Consider the following 23,120-nt stretch of genomic DNA (forward strand, 5'->3'; position numbering starts at 1 on the left):
GGGGTGTAGATGAGGACAATAAAGTTGTCATAATCCCAGATGACCATAGGCTGCTTTCCTCTTTGAGGGAGAGCCAACTGGTGGTGATTTAACCTGAGGATCACCACACCTTCATGAATAACCTCAGCCTGTACAGGAATTGAACCAGTGCTGCTGGTCTCGCTCTGCATCATAAACCAGCTGTCTAGCCCACTGAGCTAAACCGGCCCCCAAGGGCAGTGTAGTTGATGTAGTCTATGTGGACTTCAGTCGGGCTTTTGACCAAGTTCTGCACAGGAGGCTGTACAAAAAGGTAAGAACCCATGGGCAATTTAGCAAATTGGATCCAAAATTAGCTTAGTGACGGGAGACAGAGGGTGTTGGCCGAAGGTTGTTTTGTAACTGGAAGCCTATGTCCAGTGGTATACCACAGGGATCGGTGTTGGGCCCTTTCTGTTGTAGTGTACACTAATGATTTAGACATGAATGTGAGAGGTATGATCACTAAGTTCACAGATGACAAAAATATTGGTGGTTTGGTAAATCACAGAGGGAAAGCTTTAGATTACAGGATGATATAGACGGGCTGGTCAGATGGGCAGAATAGTGACAAATGGAATAGAACCCTGAAAAGTGTGAGGTGATGCATTTTTAGAGGATTAATAAGGAAAGGGAATGCAGAATTAACGGTAGGATGCCAGGAAGTACAGAGGACCGAGGCCAGGGGATGAACATCCAAAGATCCCTGAAGGCAGCAGGACAGATAGATGGGTGTTTAAGAAGGCATATGGACACTTGTCTGAATAGCTGAGGCATAGAACTTAAGAGCAAGGAGGTTATGATGGAGTTGTGTAAAACACTCATTAGGCCACAGCTAGATTACTGTTTGCAACGCTGGTCACCACATTACAGGAAGCATGTGATTGCACTGAAGACCCACACATCCAGACATAGGAACAGTTTCTTCCCCACAGCTACTAGACTCCTCAACAACTCTCTCTTGGACTGATCTGTTCCCTGTAAGAACACTATTCATGATGCCCTATGCTGCTCTTGCTCATGTATTACATAGAACTTACAGTACAGAAGGCCATTCGGCCCATCGAGTCTGCAATAATCCACTTAAGCCCTCACTTCCACCCTATCCCTCCTAACCTTTTTGGTCACTAAGGGCAATTTATCATGACCAATCTATCTAACCTGCACGTCTTTGGGCTGTGGGAGGAAACCGGAGCATCTGGAGGAAACCCACGCAGACACGGGGAGAACGTGCAGACTCCACACCGACAGTGACCCAGCGGGGAACCGAACCTGGCACTCTGGCGCTGTGAAGCCACTTGTGCTACCCTTGCTTGTTTGGTCCCCTTGTTCCACATTGTAACCAATCACTATTTGTTGATCTACCATTTGTCAATGTACTCTATCGATTATTCGTTTATGTACTATGTACGTTCCCTTGGCTGCAGAAAAATACTTTGCAATGTACTTCGGTATCTGTGACAATAAATATCTATCTATCAATCAAGTGGTCATTTCCCACACACTTGTCGCCAAACTTTCATCTAGCAGCAAAAGACAGAAGGGACGATATGGGTTACCTTTGGGTCATTATTAGTTTTCTTTGGATCTGATCGCCTTTCTCTCCCAAGCCTGGCAAATTGAAACAGATGAGAAAGTTTAAACTAGTGAACAGTTTTTTTTGTCTAAGGTACGAGATCTCAGCTTCTCACACCAGCTCTCTGTTTAAAAAAAAACATCCAGTGAGCTTTCTGCCTTCCGACCCCCTCCCTCCCCCTCAGGAAGTCGGCCCTTAAATTGTTACTGTTTGCTGGGCATTGAGTGGGTTCTCTCGGCTGTCAATCAGTGCAGTTTCCGGAAGTTTGAAACATTACCGGCGTTCTGTCTACCCGGGCCACGTTCGAATTTGGAACGTTCAGGTCAGGTGAGCGTCGCTACTCTGCTCTCTTGTCTGAATTGAGCCGGGTCTCGGGGATATCCTCTCTCTCTCTGTACCAGACTCTCTCTGACTTGCCTTCCTACAGTTCTTTCGCCCAGGCACATGAAAGGGAACAAAGTTGCAGCCAGTGCAGGCACGGCTTTGGGCCCGGGGCAGGGTCAGTGAGGTCCGGCTGTAGGGGGAGGGGGTGGCATTCAGGATGAATGGGTCATTCTGCCCGCACTGCCCAAGGTGGCGAGGCACCTGAAAACATAACGGTTTCCGACTCTCGTGACTGATGTAGGGGGGCTAAGTCATCACGAGTTACTGGTCATAGGATGGATGATACATCATCGAGGGAGACCGTTCGGCCCATCGTGTCTTTGCAATGAGCCCTTCTGCTCTTTTCCCATTGCCTAAATATTTATCCAAATCCCCATTGACTGAAATAAAAAACAGAAAATGCTGGAAAAACTCAGGCAGGCTTGGTAGCATCTGTGCCGAGTAAAACAACTAATTTTCCACCTGAGTCATCTGAGCTGAAGGGAGGAAGAGATGTGACGGATTTCATGCTGTTTAAGAGGGTGTGGAGCAGAGTAAAAGGTATGAGATTGTGAGCTAGGAGAGATTGGAAAAAGCTGTTTAGATCACAAGGCAAAGGAAGTGTTCATGGCTGTGATGAGGACTAAATAAGGTGGTGTTAGTGGCATAAAGGTAAGACAGCAGAATGTGTAATAGCAGATCAAAGGTCAGTGGCTTTGACTAGACAATATATTCCAGTTCACTGTGCTTAAAACCTTTCCTCCTGTTACCATTGGCTCTAAGCAGGTGGACTGGTGGATATATAAGGTGGTCCCTAATTTGTTGGGAAAATCCCAGTGAGTTTGATGTCCCTGCCACTATTAATGTGCAAATAACCCAGCAGCTTGTGGCAAAGAGGTGCAAGGTTACAAATCACTGCACAATGTTGGATAATTTCTGCCACTCTACCATGAGCCTTGTAAAAATGGAGCTCATCATCACCACCAGTGGCCCAGAAAGGAATAGTTGCAGCACATTACTGCAAGCACTAAATTGTTTCTAGAGAATTTAGAAATTTAAAATAAACCTTCTTTCTTGCTCAGTCCAAACTTTTTCTTGTTTTTCATTATGTATCTCATTTGACTCAAATGCACCCCATTTCTGTTTCTTCATGTCCTTAATTCCCTGTCTTTCACTATGGTCCCCACATGACCTTGTTGTCAGCTCACACTTTCAGCAGTTTGCAGTGTGTATTCCTCCTGGTTGGGAGGCCGAGGTAACGGGGCACCCTCTTACCCAGGGTGGGCTGCAGATGCATGCCTGCCCTCCCGAACACTATCCTGGGAGATGGTGACAGAGGCAGTCAGTGCTGCCAGTCTCACCAGCAGGAGACGGCTGGTGATCCGGAGAGGTGGGCGGGGGGAGTCACTGTTGAGTCCTCTGCCTCGAGAGGGGCAGAGAACCAGGGAGGATTCCGAAGGCCGCGGTGCAGGCGTCCTCTGGTGAGCTCTGCTGCTCCTCTGCACCCTCTGCAGTGGGGCAGTGCTTCTGACGAGTGCCAACACCTGGTGGGTTTCTGATTGAGCTTGGCCCATGGTGATGCAGCTGTGGTATGATGGTGTTCAGAGGGGTGGCCTGGATGGGCTCCGAGATGACCAAAGGCCTTCTATGCATTTTAAAGGGCACAGACAGCAGGTAGCACTCGACAGTGTAAGCAGCCTGGCCTATAAGTAGCACCAAAGGGGTGCGTTTAAAAGACAGACTGCATCAATGGCGGTCTGAGCCAGGCCACCTCGGCCCGAGGGGGACACCCCAAGTCCATAGACTTGGCACCAAGTCGCTACCTGCTACTGCCCCTAGCCTGGGCAGCCCCCCCCCCAGCAAGCCTGACAGGTTTTTTTCGCCTCCTGCCACCCCCACCCCCTGGCACCCGTGGTGCCCCGTCCAGGTTTCTCAATACTTGTAGTAATTCACGCCTGAGGAGCGAAGGATCGCGGGAGGGCAGAGCAGGAAGTGCCCAACCAGCTAACCGCGTTAAATACATCCAAGTGCTGGTTTTGTATACTGGCGCAGAGCGCAAACCTTGTTATCATCACACGAGGGACCAGAGTGGTCTGGCTCAGGCAGCCATTGCTGCAGTCTGTCTTTTAAACGCACCCCTTGTTGCTACTTGCAGGCTCCTGGCCACGGACTTCTATTTTGGCCGGCTGCATTTGCAGCGTCGTGCGGTGGCGATTTAGCCCAATACCAAAATAATCAGTTTAACTGATTTAATGCCAAATAGATCCCATACTAGCTACGTAGTAGTCACTGGGCTTTTAACCAAGGGCTTTTAACCAGGGGCTGGTTTAGCTCACTGGGCTAAATCACTGGCTTTTAAAGCAGGCCAGCAGCACGGTTCGATTCCCGTACCATCCTCCCCGGACAGGCGCTGGAATGTGGCGACTAGGGACTTTTCACAGTAACTTCATTGAAGCCTACTCATTTCAAGTTAATTTATTCTTTGAAGCATTGTAGATTTTTCATAGTGATGAGGCACAATTGTATAAATGTAGATATTTAGTGTTTTGCAGTGCAGTGCATTCAATGTATTTTAAGTTGATTAACTTCCTTTCAGTTCCTCTGTTTATTCAACTTTGGCCGGACTCTACTATTTTACTATGTAGATTTGGAAGTGACTAGAGAGAGGGAGGAGGTTGATTCATATTCTTTCCGATACAAGTTTGTCCTGGTACCTACAAGGTCTTCTCCAGAAGGTTGATAAAGCTGCCACTCCTGAAGCCTGTCTTCAGTAGATAGTTTTATTTGTATTTGATGACTAAAGAGACCCTCTGGCTTGTTGAACCGTGGATGCTCCAAAGAGCACAGGTTAACAAAGTTTCTGTTTCTTCTTTAACTAATGCTGTGTGAGTGCCCGATCCTCTACCAAGCGCTGCCACATGTTTCTGTCATTTGATGATAGCCAGCTGCTGAGGTACTTCACCTTCTTGCTGCAGAAAGGCACTTCAATTATTAACTGGTCCCAATGGTTAGCATATTGCAATCACCACAATGGTGCCTTTGCCATGACTAAAGTGACTGATCACCAGAGACTAAGGAATGCCAGTTTCTGTTTGGCACCAATGATGTGGCACTTAAATTTTGCAAGAGTGTATTGCTTGCTAACTTAAGGCAAACTGATATCAACTTGATGAGAAGTTTTGTCAGAACAATTCAACGCGGCCACTGCATTGTCTTAATAGTAACCTGCAGATCTGGAGCTACTGCTTGTCTCCAAAAAAAACCTGCAATATTTAATATAAGCCACAGAAATTGTAAATAGTGAAAGGGAAATCTCAGCAAGTCTGGCAGCGTCTGGGAGAGAAAAGACCTAACGTTTCGAGTCCGATGACTCTTTGTCAAAGCTTTGTCAAAGATTCAAGTACACCTTAAGAAAGTCAGCATATAATCAATAAACCATTCTGAAGAGGCAATTCAGAAAGTTAAACAGTAAGGGTTTCTGGAAACATTAACTTGTCGTTCCTCCCCGCACACAAGCATCGGCCTACAACATTTGTACCACAACCATTAGAAATTTGCACAAAAACACAATTAAAATAACTATTTTACCCAAAGTTGCAAGATTCTTTTGTTCTTATCTTCACCATTCTACAATCCAGCAGTAAAGTCCTTTTTATATGGGGCTGGTTGACAATGCAATAGTAACAGATTATTTTAGATAAAATGGAGTTGTAGTAGGGAGTATGCAAGATAAGATTATAGAAATAAGTTGCACGCAGAAAATAAGCTCGCAGTCTGCAAGAATCAAAGTGAACTTTATATCCTTTTAAAGGTTGAGCTGGTTATGAGAATTTGGTAGCTTTTCTATCATGTTCATCCTTTCGTGGTGCTGTACAATACTTCTCGCTCCCACCAACACCACAGCATTCTCACTCAAAGTCTGAACTGCTGAATTTTGTAGTTCATAAGACATTTAAAACGCGTTTATATTATGCAAATGATGATGCAAGGCCTGGAGTTTGCATTCAATTACATTGTTTGCCAACAAAAACAGTGTAAAAGGATTACTGATTTCACCACTATACAAGTAACAGCAGTGGAGTGTAGAACATAGGCTGCATTGGATTGGAATAGAGCCTGTTGAGCACCAACGAGACAGGTAGGGGGATGAGCACTAAGTTCAGGGCAAATAGAGTTTCCGTAACGTTTTGCTCTAGAATCTAACCTTCTAATCAAAGTTGCTCTCCTGATTAAATTACTCGTCACTGGGACGTGGCACTAATTGCTCCGATTGCGCTTCAAGGAGGCTTTCAAAAATGAAGCCGTTTTTAGTTTAATAATAGAGGTACCTTTTTTTAAAAACTTTGACTGTAGTGTTATTTTAACTTGTGAAGAAACTGATCGCAGTACACCAGTGTAATTAGCAAATGATTTTGTAACATTTATTTTCAGTTGCGTATTTAAAATTGTTACATGTAGTGGACAAAGGAATATCTTCTTCAAAAAACAATTTACTCTCTGAAACCCTGCCCAATTATGCTGGCTCATGGCAGATTGATGTCTGCTGATATGTAAACACAGCTTGAGTGATAACTCCAGTGAGGGGAACAGTGGGTGTGCATTTTGAAATCCGAAGTACTGACATTCGAGAATTGTGAAAGCAATGCGGATTCACTCTCCAGTCTTATTTAGTACCACTTTTCTCCCACCTCCCCTTGTGTACCCATTGGTATAGAACCTATGTTCTGCCCTGCGCTGTGTTGGTTATGGTGGTAAATTCCCTCTGCCCCATTGATAACTAAGTGATTAATGTGATTCTAATCCATTCATAACTAATAAGTGAAGACTCTAAACATTTCAAGGTATCATATTTATCATGCGGAATAGAACAGAATTTAGCTTTGCCGTCTCCTCTTTCATTCCAGCTGTCTTGTTTACAGCTTTGTGCTTCTGCGCAGGCTAGGGGAGGAATAAATGATTGTCGATAGGGGCGGGGAAGACCATCCTCAGCAGATGTTGGTACATTCTGGATGTCTGGGTCAGGAGGCAGCACGGATATAAAGATGGTTTATAAGAAGCTTTTTTTTCAGCTGCGAATGGATCCTGCCTCTGTTCTATAGCACATTCATTTTAAAGGACGGTGTCAGTGTTGCTGTTTTAATTGTAGTTTCCTTTTTAAAAAAAAAGTGTTTGAGGGGTAGTTAGCTCAATTACGACACGTTTTATTTTGAGAATGTGTGCAGTGGTTTCAATTTTGGGTGGGTGGAGCTTTAGGATTTCTCAACCGTTTAAAAACAGGAAGATGCCGAGTCTAGTTTCATTACTCAGTGTAATTCTCCTTTCAGGACTCCGACTGCAGTCTGCTTACCAGAGCGATGTCGTACCTTCCCAAACTTTTCAAGCACATCGATGACAATCAGGACTTGTACGTCAAAGTAAGTTACTGTTGCTGCTTCTTTAACAGTTCTGCAAACACTTTTTTTTGTAATCTCGACATTAATGATTGGGGAAGGCGAGAGAAGAATGTTGGGAGTTGAATATTTGATTTGTTGACTGAGTCATTGCTGGGAGTGAACTGGCCGGATAAAGTGTTTCATGTTTATGCAGTTTAATAGAGAAATCCTTGTCTTTTTTTGCGGAGTCTAGTTTTATGTCCGTTATATTCTGTCAGCAAGTATACTTGGTACTTCCATATCATTGCAGAACAGGCAGCTCCTGAATATTTTTTTTTAAAGCTTTTGGCACTAGTGCTGTGTACAGTTCACAATCCTACGTTACTCTTAAATGAAAAGATCAACTGTGATTGGGAGCAACAATGCAGAAGGGTGAGATTTAGTGTCTGCAGTTGGAGACGAAGAGGCTGGTATTTGGCGACAGGGTTTGACGTTGCCTGTGCTGTCAGACTAGACTGGTAAGCGTGTTCTCTGCCAACTTTTATCACCCTTTTTGCAATGAAACCTGCAAACTATTGTGAAGGCGGGATTCTGGAATCATGGCCAAATTGCGTACACAATTCGAATCGCTGTAATCCGACTCTGAATCCGATCTTGGGTTAAAGTTTCCCTGAAGAGCACAAGCTCAGACCTTTCCCTGCCAACCTCGGAGTCAGCGTAGCTGGAATTGTGTGAGACCTCATTCTCGCTGATGTTCTGGGGCTGACGTGATTAGCCTCTGACGACCACGACCATTTTCCTTTGTGCTAGTCATGCCAAACCAGCCAAAGAGTCTTCTTCCCTCTTTGTTTTTACTACTTGGAATTCTGAGGTCAGATTCCTTCAGCTTCCGAGTGTTCTTGGTCACTTGAGCTGTTTGCTTCTAGTTTGTCATCCAATCTGCCATTTGATCACCAGTTATCCATAAATCTCTATACATTTAGATCTGGGGAGGGGAAAATTCTAAAGGCATGCAGAGGAAGAGAACCATGTGACTTAAGTTGCCAGTCAAAGTGTTGAAATGTTAGGCTATTGTGTTTTCCAGACTGTTTTCATTGTCATTAAAATAGCTTTAAAAAAGTTTTAAGTTTCAACAAAAACCATGTTCCCCACTGACAGAAGACTCAATGAGCCCCCTTTCACCTGTCCTCATTGTTTCCCTCTCAAGCACATCCTGTAGTCAGTACCTTTACCAATCCTATGCTCTTGTTGCGCTTACCAGTTATTTTCTATTAGTTTCACATTTTCTTGACGTATTTTTAATGATGACTTGCTATTCTTGTAAAGTTCGCTTCCCCACACTGCAATGAGTCATCTGATGCTAAGAGGAAAACTGTAATTGATGCTGTCCACTTTTTCAAACAAGATCACATGGTTAGTACTGCTATCTCGGGTTCAATTCCGGCCTTGAACATAGAACACAGAACCTACAGTGTAGAAGGAGGCCATTCGGCCCATCGAGACTGCATCAACTCACTTAAGCCCTCACTTCCACCCTATCCCCGTAACCCATTAACCCCTTCTAACCTTTTTGGCAACTAAGGGCAATTTAGCATGGCCATTCCACCTAACCTGCACATCTTTGGACTGTGGGAGGAAACCAGAGCACCCGGAGGAAACCCACGCAGACATGGGGAGAACGTGCAGATTTGCACAGACAGTGACCCAGCGGGGAATCAAACCTGGGACCCTGGCACTGTGAAGCCACAGTGCTATCCACTTGTGCTACCCTTCTGCCTTGGGTGATTGTGTGGAATTTGCACATTCTCCCTGTGTCTGCGTGGGTTTTTACTGTTTTTTTTTTCCCCCCACAGTCCAAAGATGTGCAGGTTAGGTGGGATTACGGGGGTAGGTTGGAGAAATGAGCCTAGGTAGGGTGCTCTTTCAGAGAGTGGGTACAGACCGGATTGGCTGAATGAATGGCTCCCTTCTGCACTGGGGAATCTATGGCATTCTATAGTTGTGCAGGTCACTCTCCTGCCAACACCCACTAGGTACCCCCACCAAACTTCCAGTGCACTCTGTCACTGCCCACGTACTCTTCATCAATGTAAGAACCTCCGGCTCCGGCTCCAGCTAGTTTCTTCAGATCATTCTGTTTGTTAATCCATCTACCTGTCTCTTTGTGCACACCAGGTTGCAATATAGGTCAAGGAACAGGAACTCTTGAATTATCAGTCCCCTATGCACTATTTTAAAATTGGCCTTGCAAAGAAGGAAGAAAATCTGTCGGGATCTAGGCCACCCGCCCTGAGATTGGATACAGAAGAGATTCAGTGGGAGAAGGATAAAGTGGGGGAGGAAAAACTCAATGATTTGCACATCATGCTTATCGTTCATAATGTCGGCACCAGACTGGATTCTGCTGATCGACTTGGAGACCGTGAGGCAAGGCGGGGGCAAGGATGCGACTGGACGCTGCCTGGGCTAGGTGTAGTATGGAGACTTGAGGAGGGGGAGCTCGCGATACCATCCATGGTCTCTCCAACCCCATATGGAGTTGCAACCCATAGTTTGGGATCCTTCTATTCCCAGAACTGCATTGAATCAGCACACAAAAGCAAGCCCATTGGTCCAATGGACTGTGCTGGTATTTGATTATTTTTCCCTCTTGTTTATCTGGCCTCTCCTAAATACTTCTGTGCTATTTGCTGAATTGTTCCTTGTGGTGGTGAATGCCATGTTCTTCCCACTGTTTAGGAAAGGATGTTTCTCCTGAATCATTATTACATTTATCAATGACTGGCCCCCCCTACAAGTGAAGTCGTTGTCTGAATTCCACGCAAGTAAACCCTGTTGTAATCTTGAAGGATTAAAAAAATATATCGGATCACCCCTCATCCTTTTGTCTGGAGAAGAGTGCCCCAGGCCGTTCAGCCTTTCAAGTTCTCAGTCCTTTTGTCTTTATTAACGTTTTCTGCACCTTCTCCAATGCCTCCATTTTTTTAAATGTTGAGACCAGAGCTATTCACCACACTCCAGACCGATCGAGCCGAGGCTTGATACAAATTTAACTTCTCTACTTTCCAACTCCTGTTCCTCTAGAAATTAACCTCCTTGTTGAGTTTGGAGTTTTTGTTGTGTGGCTTGCGTTGATTTGATTTGTGTCAATTCTTTCATACTCACTTTTAGTTTCTCTTCTGCGTTTCTCTGTTTTCTTTGTAAGAAGTCTTACAACACCAGGTTAAAGTCCAACAGGTTTGTTTCAAACACTAGCTTTCGGAGCACTGCTCCTTCCTCGGGTGAATCCTCACCTGAGGAAGGAGCAGTGCTCCGAAAGCTCGTGTTTTAAACAAACCTGTTGGACTTTGACCTGGTGTTGTAAGGCTTCTTACTGTGCTCACCCCAGTCCAACGCCGGCATCTCCACATCTCTGTTTTCTCTGTTATACCTTTTTTATGTTTATTGTACAGCTCGCGCAAAACTGCATTTTGTGCTCTAACCTTACTGACCATCCATGGAATCCCAGCCTTTCTCTCGTTACTCCTCCTATCGTGTTGTTGTGATACTTTGTTAAAATGTTAAATGTTCCAGAAAAGAAGCAAGGAAGCAGAAGGTTAAGTATCTACAATGTGGTGTACTGCGTGTGGTTGTATTGATAGAATTCATGTTGTCGACTGTTGGTTTGCAGAAAACCACCCAAGTGACGGGTAGTTCACCTGTAATCAGTGGAGAAAATCACAAGATGTCAAGGCAGCTTTATTAATTCAGTTATTTGACTGTCTTGTTTCCATAGCGCCTGGCAGATTGGGTGGCAATTCAGAGCGTCTCGGCATGGCCGGAAAAGAGAGGAGAAACCAAAAGGATGGTGGAATTTGTTGGCAAAGAGGTAGAACGACTGGGTGGATCTGTGGAGCTGGCTGATATTGGACAACAAACGGTGAGAACTGATTGAAACTCCCTTCAATTTTACACGTTTGTCTCTTTCCAAATTTTCTCTCTTCTCCTCAGACGGTTGAATCTTGAGACATGGTTTCCTGAGGGCTAACAGCCCACTTTACAACCTTTGATAACTTAATAGTAATTAATCAGTTCTTTAGAATAGTACTTCTGAATTGATCCATTAGCGCTCTCTGCAATAACATTTTACAATCTTCTGTAAATCATAAATTTTATCATCTGAAATGTACTGATTTACAGCTGCCTGATGGATCAAAGATTCCTCTTCCTCCAATCCTATTGGCCACACTAGGCAATGATCCAAAAAAGAAGACTGTGTGCATCTATGGTCATCTGGATGTTCAACCGGCCCAAGTTGAGGATGGGTGGGACACAGAGCCATTCACATTGGTGGAAAAAGATGGTAAGAAGGTGTTTTGTTTGTCAATAGAATTCTATTTCTTATTCTGGAACAGTTTTCATTGAATTCAGTCTTGGTTTGTTTCCTTGGTCTCTGTTCTTTCTCTCCATTTCTACATTGTGGGAAAATACAAGTTCAAAAACAATTAAATGCCCAAATTTCGTTGCTGCTATTGACAAATAGAATTGCAGTGAATTTCATGGGGGTTTCATGCGCACAAATCTATCTCTCTTGGCCCAGTTATCTTAACTTCGGTAGAAGATGCTGGAATTTATCATTAAGGAAGAAATAGCGAGGCATCTGGATGGAAATTGGCCCATTGGGCAGACACAGCATAGGTTCATAAAGGGCAGGTCGTACCTAACTAATGTAGCAGAATTTTTTGAGGACATTACCAGTTCGGTAGATAACGGGGAGCCAATGGATGTGGCATATCTGGATTTCGAGAAATCTTTTGACAAGGTGCCACACAAAAAGTTGCTGCATAAGATAAAGATGCATGGCATTAAGGGTAAAGTAGTAGCATGGATAGAGGATTGGTTAATTAACAGAAAGTAAAGAGTGGGGATTAATGGGTGTTTCTCTGGTTGGCAATCGGTAGCTAGTGGTGTCCCTCGGGGATCAGTGTTGAGTCCACAATTGTTCACAATTTACATAGATGATTTGTAGTTGGGGATCAAGTGCAATGTGTGCAAGTTTGCAGACGACACGCCGATAAGTGGTAAAGCAAAAAGTGCGGAGGATACCGGAAGTCTGCAGAGGGACTTGGGTAGGTTAAGTGAATGGGCTAGGGTCTGGCAGATGGAATACAATGTTGACAAATGTGAGGTTATCCATTTTGGTAGGAATAACAGCAAAAGGGATTATTATTTAAATGATAAAATATTGAAACATGCTGCTGTGCAGAGAGACCTGGGTGTGCTAGTGCATGAGTTGCAAAAAGTTGGTTTACAGGTGCAACGGGTGATTGAGAAGGCAAATGGAATTTTGTCCTTCATTGCTAGAGGGATGGAGTTTAAGACTAGGGAGGTTATGCTCCACTGTATAAGGTGTTAGTGAGGTCTCCTTACCTGAGAAAGAACGTACTGGTGCTGGAGGGTGTGCAGAGGAGATACACTAGAACTGAAGGGGTTGGATTATGAGGAGAGGTTGAGTAGACTGGGACTGTACTCGTTGGAATTTAGAAGGATGCGGGGGGCATCTTGTAGAAACATATAAAATTTATGAAGAGAATAGATGGGTTGATGCGGGCAGGTTGTTTCTACTGGCGGGTAGAAGCAGAACTAGGGGGCATAGTCTCAAAATAAGGGGAAGTAGATTTAGGACTGAGCTTTGGAGGAACTTCTTCACCCAAAGGATTGTGAATCTATTAAATTCCTTGCCCAGTGAAGCAGTTGAGGCTCCTTCATTAAATGTTTTTAAGATAAAGAGAGTTTTTTGAAGAATAAAGGGAGTAAGGATTATGGTGTTCGGGACGGAAAGTGGAGTTGAGTCCACAAAAGATCAGCCATGATCTCATTGAATGGCGGAGCAGGCTTGAGGGGCCAGATGGCCTACTCCTGCTCCTTGTTCTTATGTTCTTATTTCCGAACACTTTAACGTGGCCCCACAGCATTTTGCAAAATTACTAACATTCATTTGTGGTTGGACTAAAATTGCCTTTGACTGTTTTATGAATGATAAAATTGTACTTCAATAACTTAAATGGATCAGTCAGTAATTCTGTTGGACGGTGTAGTGTTGAGCCACACAGACCCGGAGAGTTTATACTCAAAGCATTCTGGTGCACTATTCTTCGGCCTGCCAGCCACGTGTTTCACTATCCCAGCAGAGCAGTAGTGGCGGGGTAATTAAATATTTTTTTTAAGGCAGAGGTAGATAGCTTCTTGACTAACAAGGGAGTTAAATTTGTCTCGGTGTGTGTGTCTCTCTCTCTCTCTCTCTGTGCCATGAAAGATTAATTAAGACAGTGCATGTGATAATTGGTCTTTTCTGCTCACTCTTTCAGTCGAGGTTGACCCTTAATTCAAATCACTTCTGTTTGATCATAAGCAACGATATTCATTTTCCCCAATTGCCTTTAAACTATCGTCGTGACAGATTTTGATGTGATAAATAGCATTTTAATATTTTAACCTCGACCCCCTCCCCTTCTTTTATTATTTTGTATCCAGATCCTGTTCCCAATAATACATTTTGAATCAACCTGTCAGCAGTAGTAAAATATGAAGTAATCTGGAACTGAAAGCAGAAGCATCATGTGAAGATTTGTCATTGGAGAGTTGTGGTTACATTGTTAAGATCAGCAAATTGGCAAAGAATGAGTTCTGCACAGATCTAAAAAGCGTTAAGTCACTAACTTTACCCCTGTTCCTATACATGGATTTTCTGAATCGTCACTGCCCATTTTTCGTCTGGTCTTGTGTTTATTATAATTGTAATAAGCCTCATGATTTAGTATTTAGGGCAACACAGTAGCACAATGGGTAACAATGTCGCTTCACAGCGCCAGAGACCCAGGTTCGATTCCCAGTTTGAGTCACTGTCTGTGCAGAGCCTATACGTTCTCCCCGTGTCTGTGTGGGTTTCCTCTGGACGCTCCAGTTTCCTCCCACAAGTCCCGAAAGATGTGCTTATTATGTGATTTGGACATCTGAATTCTCCCTCTGTGTACCCGAACAGGTGCCATAGTGTGGCGACTAGGAGATTTTCACAGTGACTTTGTTGCAGTGTTAATGTAAGCCCACTTATGACATTTATTATTAATTTCAGTTTTGAAATTTGAAATTTTGTACCAAAATTCTGTTCTTTCTGAAAATGCCTGACTGCTCAGTGTTTACATAAATTTATTTTTGTTTTTATTGTCACCTTTTGCTCTTGAATTAATTTCTGCTGCGTTCAGTAGGGTTATCAGTGGACCTTTTTACTCCGGCTAGATGTCAGAATTAATTAAAATTGAGGTTTTTGCTAAAGGATGGTTGCATGCAGCTGCCATACTGTTTGCACATTTTCATTTCTCATGCGTGGCCTTTGAGAGGTACTGTCAAATTCGGTGAGTGGTGTTGAGAGCAGACTGACCTCTTTCCCCCTTTTGGAAGCTAAACCGAGGTTACAAATCATCCCTGCCAATGAGAAAAGTTAGCACTATCAATCTGATTAGTCATGTTTGTATGGACCATAATGCACTGTTTCCCTAATTACTACACAAGTGCCTTATTGCTAAAATGATTTGTTTTATTTCTGACCTTGTGCTGTCTTAATCTATTGTGCAGCTCAAATAAATTGCATTGCTGGCAATAATCATGAAACAGTTCCTTTTAACTGAATATTGCACAAAATGATTGAGAGTATGTAATCTTGTATTAATTACAGGGGTGATGCTAATTATAGGCTTATATATTTCTTTGTTCATCGTGCACCCTTTCCTGGAATCTGCCAACGCTGTTCTAAAGTTAGCTGTAAGAAGGTGTGTCACAAGTATAGAGAGGGTCAGCTTTTCATCCATTTGAAAGAACTGTTTCCATATCCCTGGAGATCGGTGTTTGTGAAGATGCTAGTGCAATTTATACTCCCACAGCACATGCTGACACATTAATACCTGGTCACATGCTAATAGCTGACACAAGGCTCTGTGTTGACACCAGTATTGCTTAAAGGAAATCATTTTATCAAACGAATTGAACTGCTGCTAGGATCGTGACTCTTTTTTAAATAGTAGGTAGTGTGCAGAAAGTCATGTGCTTCTCACTGCAAACTTTAACCCAATGAGTGTGTTTACTGAATGAGAAGCCTGATTTTGCGAAACGGAAATAAATGAAGATGTTGTAATAAGAGTTCCATAAGATTCCTGTATTTATTTGAGCAAAAAAATTAAATTCATTCTTTTCCGTTAAACTCCAAATAAAAATAATATTCTATTCAAGAAACCTGTTCACAGCCCAAAGACTGAACTGCACTGTGACTTGCAATGAAAAATGCAGATGCGGATAAAAATCTGGTCAGGAGTGTACAAATATGTCACAATTGTGTTGTAACAAGTTCAGCAAGTAACAGGGAAGTGGTTTCCCTTGGCTGAAGTCTTACCGAGCAAAAAGGGAGATGGTTATGTTTGTTGAAGGCCAATCTTCTCCGCCCCAGGACATCACCTGCAGCAGTTCCTTCGGGTAGTGTCTTAGCCCCCCCCCCCCTCCCCCTTCATAAGGTCAGAAGTGGAGATGTTTGTGGAGTATTGCCCAAATGTTCACAACTCCTTATATGATGGCTGCAAGACCTGAACAAATGTTCAGGTTCAGACTGATTTAAGTGGCAAGTAATATTCACACCACACAATCCATCCAGTGATAATCTAACCACCTCCCCATGGCATTTATAAGGATAACAGCTACTGCATTCCCACCATCAATATCCTAGCACCACTTTCCTGAGGGCAATTAGAAATGGGCATTCGGGCAGCACGGTAGTGCAAGTGGTTAGGATGGTTGCCTCACGGCGCTGAGGTCCCAGGTTTGATCCTGCCTTTAGGTCACTGTCCGTGTGGGGTTTGCACATTCTCCCCGTGTTTGAATGGGTTTTGCCCCCACAACCCAAAAGATGTGCATGGTAGATTAATTTGCCATGCTAAATTGCCCCTTGGAAAAAATGAATTGGATACTCCAAATTGATATTTAAAAAAAAAGAAATGGGCAGTAAATATCAGCCGTGCCTACTTTTCCCTCGCACTGTGAATGAATTAAAAATAAGACTGCCCCCCTCTCCCTGTAAAAGTAATTCTAATGGGCAACACGGTAGCATGGTGGTTAGCATAAATGCTTCACAGCTCCAGGGTCCCAGGTTCGATTCCCGGCTGGGTCACTGTCTGTGTGGAGTCTGCACGTCCTCCCCGTGTGTGCGTGGGTTTCCTCCGGGTGCTCCGGTTTCCTCCCACAGTCCAAAGATGTGCGGGTTAGGTGGATTGGCCATGATAAATTGCCCGTAGTGTCCTAAGAAAAAAGTACGGTTAAGGGGGGGGGGGGGGGTTGTTGGGTTACGGGTAGAGGGTGGATACGTGGGTTTAAGTACTGGGTTTAAGTTTGCACTGAGTGCTGAGCTTGTGGCATTTGAGTGCTACAGTGAGAGTTTGGTGACTGAGGGAGTATAAGGGTTATTTAAAGTCTAGTATTTCTTTTATTTAGTTAATTAACTTAAAAGTTGCTGTTTGGTCTATAAGAAGGTGAATTTGAATCAGCTTTAAACAAGGTTCTACTTGGACTTACTTGCAGCTGGAGCTTGTTAATTAGTTAATTGCATTAGGCCAGTTTTTAGAAGCTAGAGTCACAGTATAAATAGGGGCTAGATACAGTGCAGACTTTGTTTGCACTGAGTGCTGAGCTTGTGGCATTTGAGTGCTACAGTGAGAGTTTGGTGACTGAGGGAGTATAAGGGTTATTTAAAGTCTAGTATTTCTTTTATTTAGTTAATTAACTTAAAAGTTGCTGTTTGGTCTATAAGAAGGTGAATTTTGAATCAGCTTTAAACAAGGTTCTACTTGGACTTACTTGCAGCTGGAGCTTGTTAATTAGTTAATTGCATTAGGCCAGTTTTTAGAAGCTAGAGTCACAGTATAAATAGGGGCTAGATACAGTGCAGACTTTGTTTGCACTGAGTGCTGAGCTTGTGGCATTTGAGTGCTACAGTGAGAGTTTGGTGACTGAGGGAGTGCTGAGCTTGTGGCATTTGAGTGCTACAGTGAGAGTTTGGTGACTGAGGGAGTGCTGAGCTTGTGGCATTTGAGTGCTACAGTGAGAGTTTGGTGACTGAGGGAGTTAGGTGAGGAGGGAGTAAGGTACTCCTTTCATTTAATTTCCTATATTTATCAAAGAGCGTGAAGGGAACCAGGAGTTTAGAGTACAGCTGACTGGGAGCAGAGTCGGAGGGCGGAGGTCCAGTTGGTCCACAGGGCAGCTAATTCTGTAAAGTAAGAGGGGATGGAGGCTAGGGCAGTTGCATGCTCCTCCTGTAGGATGTGGGTGGTGAGGGATACCACTGGTGTCCCCGCTGACTATACCTGCGGGAAGTGCACCCAACTCCAGCTCCTCAGAGACCGTGTTAAGGTACTGGAGCTGGAGCTGGATGAACTTCGGATCATCCGGGAGGCAGAGGGGGTCATAGAGAAGAGTTACAGGGAGGTAGCCACACCAAAGGTACTGGACAAGAGTAGCTGGGTTACAGTCAGGGGAAAGAAAACTAACAGGCAGACAGTGCAGGGATCCCTCGTGGCCATTCCCCTTCAAAACAAGTATACCGTTTTGGATGCTGTTGGGGGGGATGACCTACCGGGGGAAGGCCCCAGCGGCCAGGTCTCTGGCACTGAGTCTGGCTCTGGGGCTCAGAAGGGAAGGGGGGAGCATAGAAAAGCAATAGTAATAGGAGATTCAATGGTTAGGGGAATAGATAGGAGATTCTGTGGTCGCGAGCGAGACTCCCGAAAGGTATGTTGCCTCCCGGGTGCCAGGGCCAGGGATGTCTCTGATCGTGTCTTCAGGATCCTGAAGGGGGAGGGTGAGCAGCCAGAAGTCGTGGTGGACATTGGTACCAACGATGTAGGTAGGAAAAAGGGTGTGGAGGTAATAAACAAGTTTAGGGAGTTAGGCTGGAAGTTAAGGGCCAGGACAGACAGAGTTGTCATCTCTGGTTTGTTGCCGGTGCCACGTGATAGCGAGGCTAGGAATAGGGAGAGAGTGCAGTTGAACACGTGGCTGCAGGAATGGTGTAGGAGGGAGGGCTTCAGGTATTTGGATAATTGGAGCGCATTCTGGGGAAGGTGGGACCTGTACAAGCAGGACGGGTTGCATCTGAACCAGAGGGGCACCAATATCCTGGGGGGGAGGTTTTCTAGTACTCTTCGGGAGGGTTTAAACTAATTTGGCAGGGGAATGGGAACCGGATCTGTAGTCCAGCAACTAAGGTAGACGATAGTCAGGACGCCAAAGCACGTAGTGATGCAGTGGGGAAGGTAACAATGACAAAGGAGAGTACTTGCAGGCAAGGAGATGGGTTGAAGTGTGTATACTTTAATGCAAGAAGCATCAGGAATAAGGTGGGTGAACTTAATGCATGGATCGGTACTTGGGACTACGATGTGGTGGCCATCACGGAAACTTGGATAGAAGAGGGGCAGAAATGGTTGTTGGAGGTCCCTGGTTATAGATGTTTCAACAAGATTAGGGAGGATGGTAAAAGAGGTGGGGGGGTGGCATTGTTAATTAGAGATAGTATAACAGCTGCAGAAAGGCAGTTCGAGGGGGATCTGCCTACTGAGGTAATATGGGTTGAAGTTAGAAATAGGAAAGGAGCAGTCACCTTGTTGGGAGTGTTCTATAGGCCCCCCAATAGCAGCAGAGATGTGGAGGAACAGATTGGGAAACAGATTCTGGAAAGGTGCAGAAGTCACAGGGTAGTAGTCATGGGCGACTTCAACTTCCCAAACATTGAGTGGAAACTCTTTAGATCAAATAGTTTGGATGGGGTAGTGTTTGTGCAGTGTGTCCAGGAAGCTTTTCTAACACAGTATGTAGATTGTCCGACCAGAGGGGAGGCCATATTGGATTTAGTACTTGGTAATGAACCAGGGCAGGTGATAGATTTGTTAGTGGGGGAGCATTTTGGAGGTAGTGACCACAATTCTGTGACTTTCACTTTAGTAATGGAGAGGGATAGGTGCGAGCAACAGGGCAAGGTTTATAATTGGGGGAAGGGTAAATACAATGCTGTCAGACAAGAATTGAAGTGCAGAAGTTGGGAACATAGGCTGTCAGGGAAGGACACAAGTGAAATGTGGAACTTGTTCAAGGATCAGGTACTGCGTGTCTTTGATATGTATGTCCCTGTCAGGCAGGGAAGAGATGGTCGAGTGAGGGAACCATGGTTGACAAGAGAGGTTGAATGTCTTGTTAAGAGGAAGAAGGAGACTTATGTAAGGCTGAAGAAACAAGGTTCAGACAGGGCGCTGGAGGGATACAAGATAGCCAGGAGGGAACTGAAGAAAGGGATTAGGAGAGCTAAGAGAGGGCATGAAAAATCTTTGGCGGGTAGGATCAAGGAAAACCCCAAGGCCTTTTACACATACGTGAGAAATATGAGAATGACTAGAGTGAGAGTAGGTCCGATTAAGGACAGTAGCGGGAGATTGTGTATTGAGTCTGAAGAGATAGGAGAGGTCTTGAACAAGTATTTTTCTTCAGTATTTACAAATGAGAGGGGCCATATTGTTGGAGAGGACAGCGTGAAGCAGACTGATAAGCTTGAGGAGATACTTGTCAGGAAGGAAGATGTGTTGCGCGTTTTGAAAAACTTGAGGATAGACAAGTCCCCCGGGCCTGACGGGATATATCCAAGGATTCTATGGGAAGCAAGAAATGAAATTGCAGAGCCGTTGGCAATGATCTTTTCGTCCTCGCTGTCAACAGGTGTGGTACCAGAGGATTGGAGAGTGGCGAATGTCGTGCCCCTGTTCAAAAAAGGGAATAGGGATAACCCTGGGAATTACAGGCCAGTTAGTCTTACTTCGGTGGTAGGCAAAGTAATGGAAAGGGTACTGAGGGATAGGATTTCTGAGCATCTGGAAAGGCATTGCTTGATTAGGGATAGTCAGCACGGATTTGTGAGGGGTAGGTCTTGCCTTACAAGTCTTATTGAATTCTTTGAGGAGGTGACCAAGCATGTGGATGAAGGTAAAGCAGTGGATGTAGTGTACATGGATTTTAGTAAGGCATTTGATAAGGTTCCCCATGGTAGGCTTATGCAGAAAGTAAGGAGGCATGGGATAGTGGGAAATTTGGCCAGTTGGATAACAAACTGGCTAACCGATAGAAGACAGAGAGTTGTGGTGGATGGCAAATATTCAGCCTGGAGCCCAGTTATCAGTGGCGTACCGCAGGGATCAGTTCTGGGTCCTCTGCTGTTTGTGATTTTCATTAACGACTTGGATGAGGGAGTGGAAGGGTGGGTCAGTAAATTTGCAGATGATACGAAGATTGGTGGAGTTGTGGATAGTGAGGAGGGCTGTTGTCGGCTTCAAAGAGACATAGATAGAATGCAGAGCTGGGCTGAGAAGTGGCAGATGGAGTTTAACCCTGACAAGTGTGAGGTTGTCCATTTTGGAAGGACAAATCTGAATGCGGAATACAGGGTTAATGGTAGGGTTCTTGGCAATGTGGAGGAGCAGAGAGATCTTGGGGTCTATGTTCATTGTTCTTTGAAAGTTGCCACTCAAGTGGATAGAGCTGTGAAGAAGGCCTATGGTGTGCTAGCGTTCATTAGCAGAGGGATTGAATTTAAGAGCCGTGAGGTGATGATGCAGCTGTACAAAACCTTGGTCAGGCCACATTTGGAGTACTGTGTGCAGTTCTGGTCACCTCATTTTAGGAAGGATGTGGAAGCTTTGGAAAAGGTGCAGAGGAGATTTACCAGGATGTTGCCTGGAATGGAGAGTAGGTCATACGAGGAAAGATTGAGGGTGCTGGGCCTTTTCTCATTGGAACAGAGAAGGATGAGGGGCGACTTGATAGAGGTTTATAAGATGATCAGGGGAATAGATAGAGTAGATAGTCAGAGACTTTTTCCCCGGGTGGAACACACCATTACAAGGGGACATAAATTTAAGATAAATGGTGGAAGATATAGAGGGGATGTCAGAGGTAGGTTCTTTACCCAGAGAGTAGTGGGGGCATGGAATGCACTGCCTGTGGTAGTAGTTGAGTCGGAAAATTTATGGACCTTCAAACGGCTATTGGATAGGTACTTGGATTAGGGTAGAATAAGGGAGTGTAGGTTAACTTCTTAAGGGCAGCACGGTAGCATTGTGGATAGCACAATTGCTTCACAGCTCCAGGGTCCCAAGTTCGATTTCGACTTGGGTCACTGTCTGTGTGGAGTCTGCACATCCTCCCCGTGGCTGCGTGGGTTTCCTCCGGGTACTCCGGTTTCCTCCCACAGTCCAAAGATGTGCAGGTTGGGTGGATTGGCCATGACAAATTGTCCAAAATTCTATGATTAACCTAGGACAAAAGTTCGGCGCAACATCGTGGGCCGAAGGGCCTGTTCTGTGCTGTATTTCTCTATCTATCTATCTAAGTAGGGTGATCATTGCTCGGCACAACATCGAGGGCCGAAGGGCCTGTTCTGTGCTGTACTGTTCTATCTATATAATATTTTAAACTTTTACAGGCAAACTATATGGGAGAGGTTCCACTGATGATAAAGGACCAGTGCTGGCATGGCTGATCTGCATTGAAGCTCTTCAAAAACTAAAGGAGGTAATAAAACATTATCTTTAGCGCTAGATGTTTGTTCTGTGTGTTGTAATGCATTATCTCTGGAAGGCAAAGAACAGTTCAAAGTTTTGTGCTAACTGCAGTCTTTCCTTGCCAGTTGCTAAATTCACACTCCAGAAATTGGTGGAAAATTTAGCTGATGGGTCTTTGACATCACTACCATTGTGTGGACAAATTTTGGAATGTGAACTTCAACGGGCACTTTTTATTTTATTACTGCAAAAGTGTAATATTGTCCCTTTCCTGAAAAGTTTGATGCTCCAAATGCTCTGTTCCTCAAGAGTTTACTGGATTAAGATTTGGATTTTCATTGAATAAAGACTTCCGAATAAAGGCTTCATCTGTAAAATATTTAGCTCAAGGTATGAGAGCGCAAACAGTGTTAACTAAGTCCTGAAGCACTGTTGGTCAGGGAAACTTTCTATATAGTACAAAAATGATCCCTTCCACTTCAAAGTTTTGGAATGTTTGTTCAACTCTTAGAATCAGGTGCAAACAATGCAACTTTTTCCCCCTCTGCTTTCCCAACTCATTCAATTTTCTCCAATTCTTTCTTGAAACCTCAGGCTGGAATCTCCGGTCCCCAGAGAATCGCTCGCATGCGATTTACCCAGTGCGGCTGGGGTGGCCGTTGCCAGAGGCCCTCCCAGCGATGCTGTGGTCCTGACCGGCCGAATTTCCGACGGCGTGGTTCTAACCACGTCTGACCGACTCAGTCCGCGGCTGCCCTGGTGGGGGGTGCGGGGGGGATCAAGTACGGGGGTTGGGGTTCTAATGGGCAGCTGGGGCGGTGTCCGGGCGGGTTAGATCGAGCGGCGCAGGGACCATCGTTGGGACCTTCTTTGTTGGTCCTGGTCCGCCGGCTGAGCCCGCCATCGCGTTCGGCGGGGCCACTGCAGGCCGCCGCTGTGCGCATGTGCAGACTCTCAACCGGAAGTGCAGGGGCCCATATCCACAGCTGAAGCTGCGAGAAGCACTCCGGGGCCCTGCCAGCCTTTTCAAGGTAGGTGAATAGATGTAAATCCTTTTAAAGGAAAGTCTGGTGTGAAATGCCAGCTTTTTTACGCCGGCATGGGGACGTAGCCCCATCTTTGGAGAATCCAGTCCCTGGTTTCAGTTAGTTGGACAATCGGGAAAATTCC

General features: G+C 44.7%; 2 protein-coding genes across 3 annotated transcripts in view; one reads left to right on the forward strand and one right to left on the reverse strand.

The window, feature by feature from the left end:
* The window catches only part of LOC119972741 (cytosolic non-specific dipeptidase-like), an 85,192-nt gene extending 83,438 nt beyond the window's left edge, over positions 1-1,754 (reverse strand). The window contains 1 exon segment of the mRNA XM_038810050.1: positions 1,578-1,754. The gene's annotated coding sequence lies outside the window, so the exon portion shown is untranslated.
* A 46-nt stretch (positions 1,755-1,800) lies between these two features.
* LOC119972742 (cytosolic non-specific dipeptidase-like) overlaps positions 1,801-23,120 on the forward strand; it is a 37,916-nt gene continuing 16,596 nt past the window's right edge. Inside the window, exons 1-5 of one of the 2 annotated variants that reach the window (XM_038810051.1) lie at positions 1,801-1,921; positions 7,282-7,371; positions 11,105-11,248; positions 11,509-11,671; positions 21,872-21,960. In XM_038810051.1, the coding sequence (XP_038665979.1) occupies positions 7,312-7,371; positions 11,105-11,248; positions 11,509-11,671; positions 21,872-21,960 (456 nt within the window). In that variant the 5' untranslated portion in view covers positions 1,801-1,921; positions 7,282-7,311. The remainder of the gene's footprint in view (positions 1,922-7,281; positions 7,372-11,104; positions 11,249-11,508; positions 11,672-21,871; positions 21,961-23,120) is intronic. The other variant, XM_038810052.1, reaches the window with a different exon arrangement.

Source organism: Scyliorhinus canicula, chromosome 10, assembly GCF_902713615.1.
Source record: "Scyliorhinus canicula chromosome 10, sScyCan1.1, whole genome shotgun sequence".
Taxonomy (NCBI): Eukaryota; Metazoa; Chordata; class Chondrichthyes; order Carcharhiniformes; family Scyliorhinidae; genus Scyliorhinus; species Scyliorhinus canicula.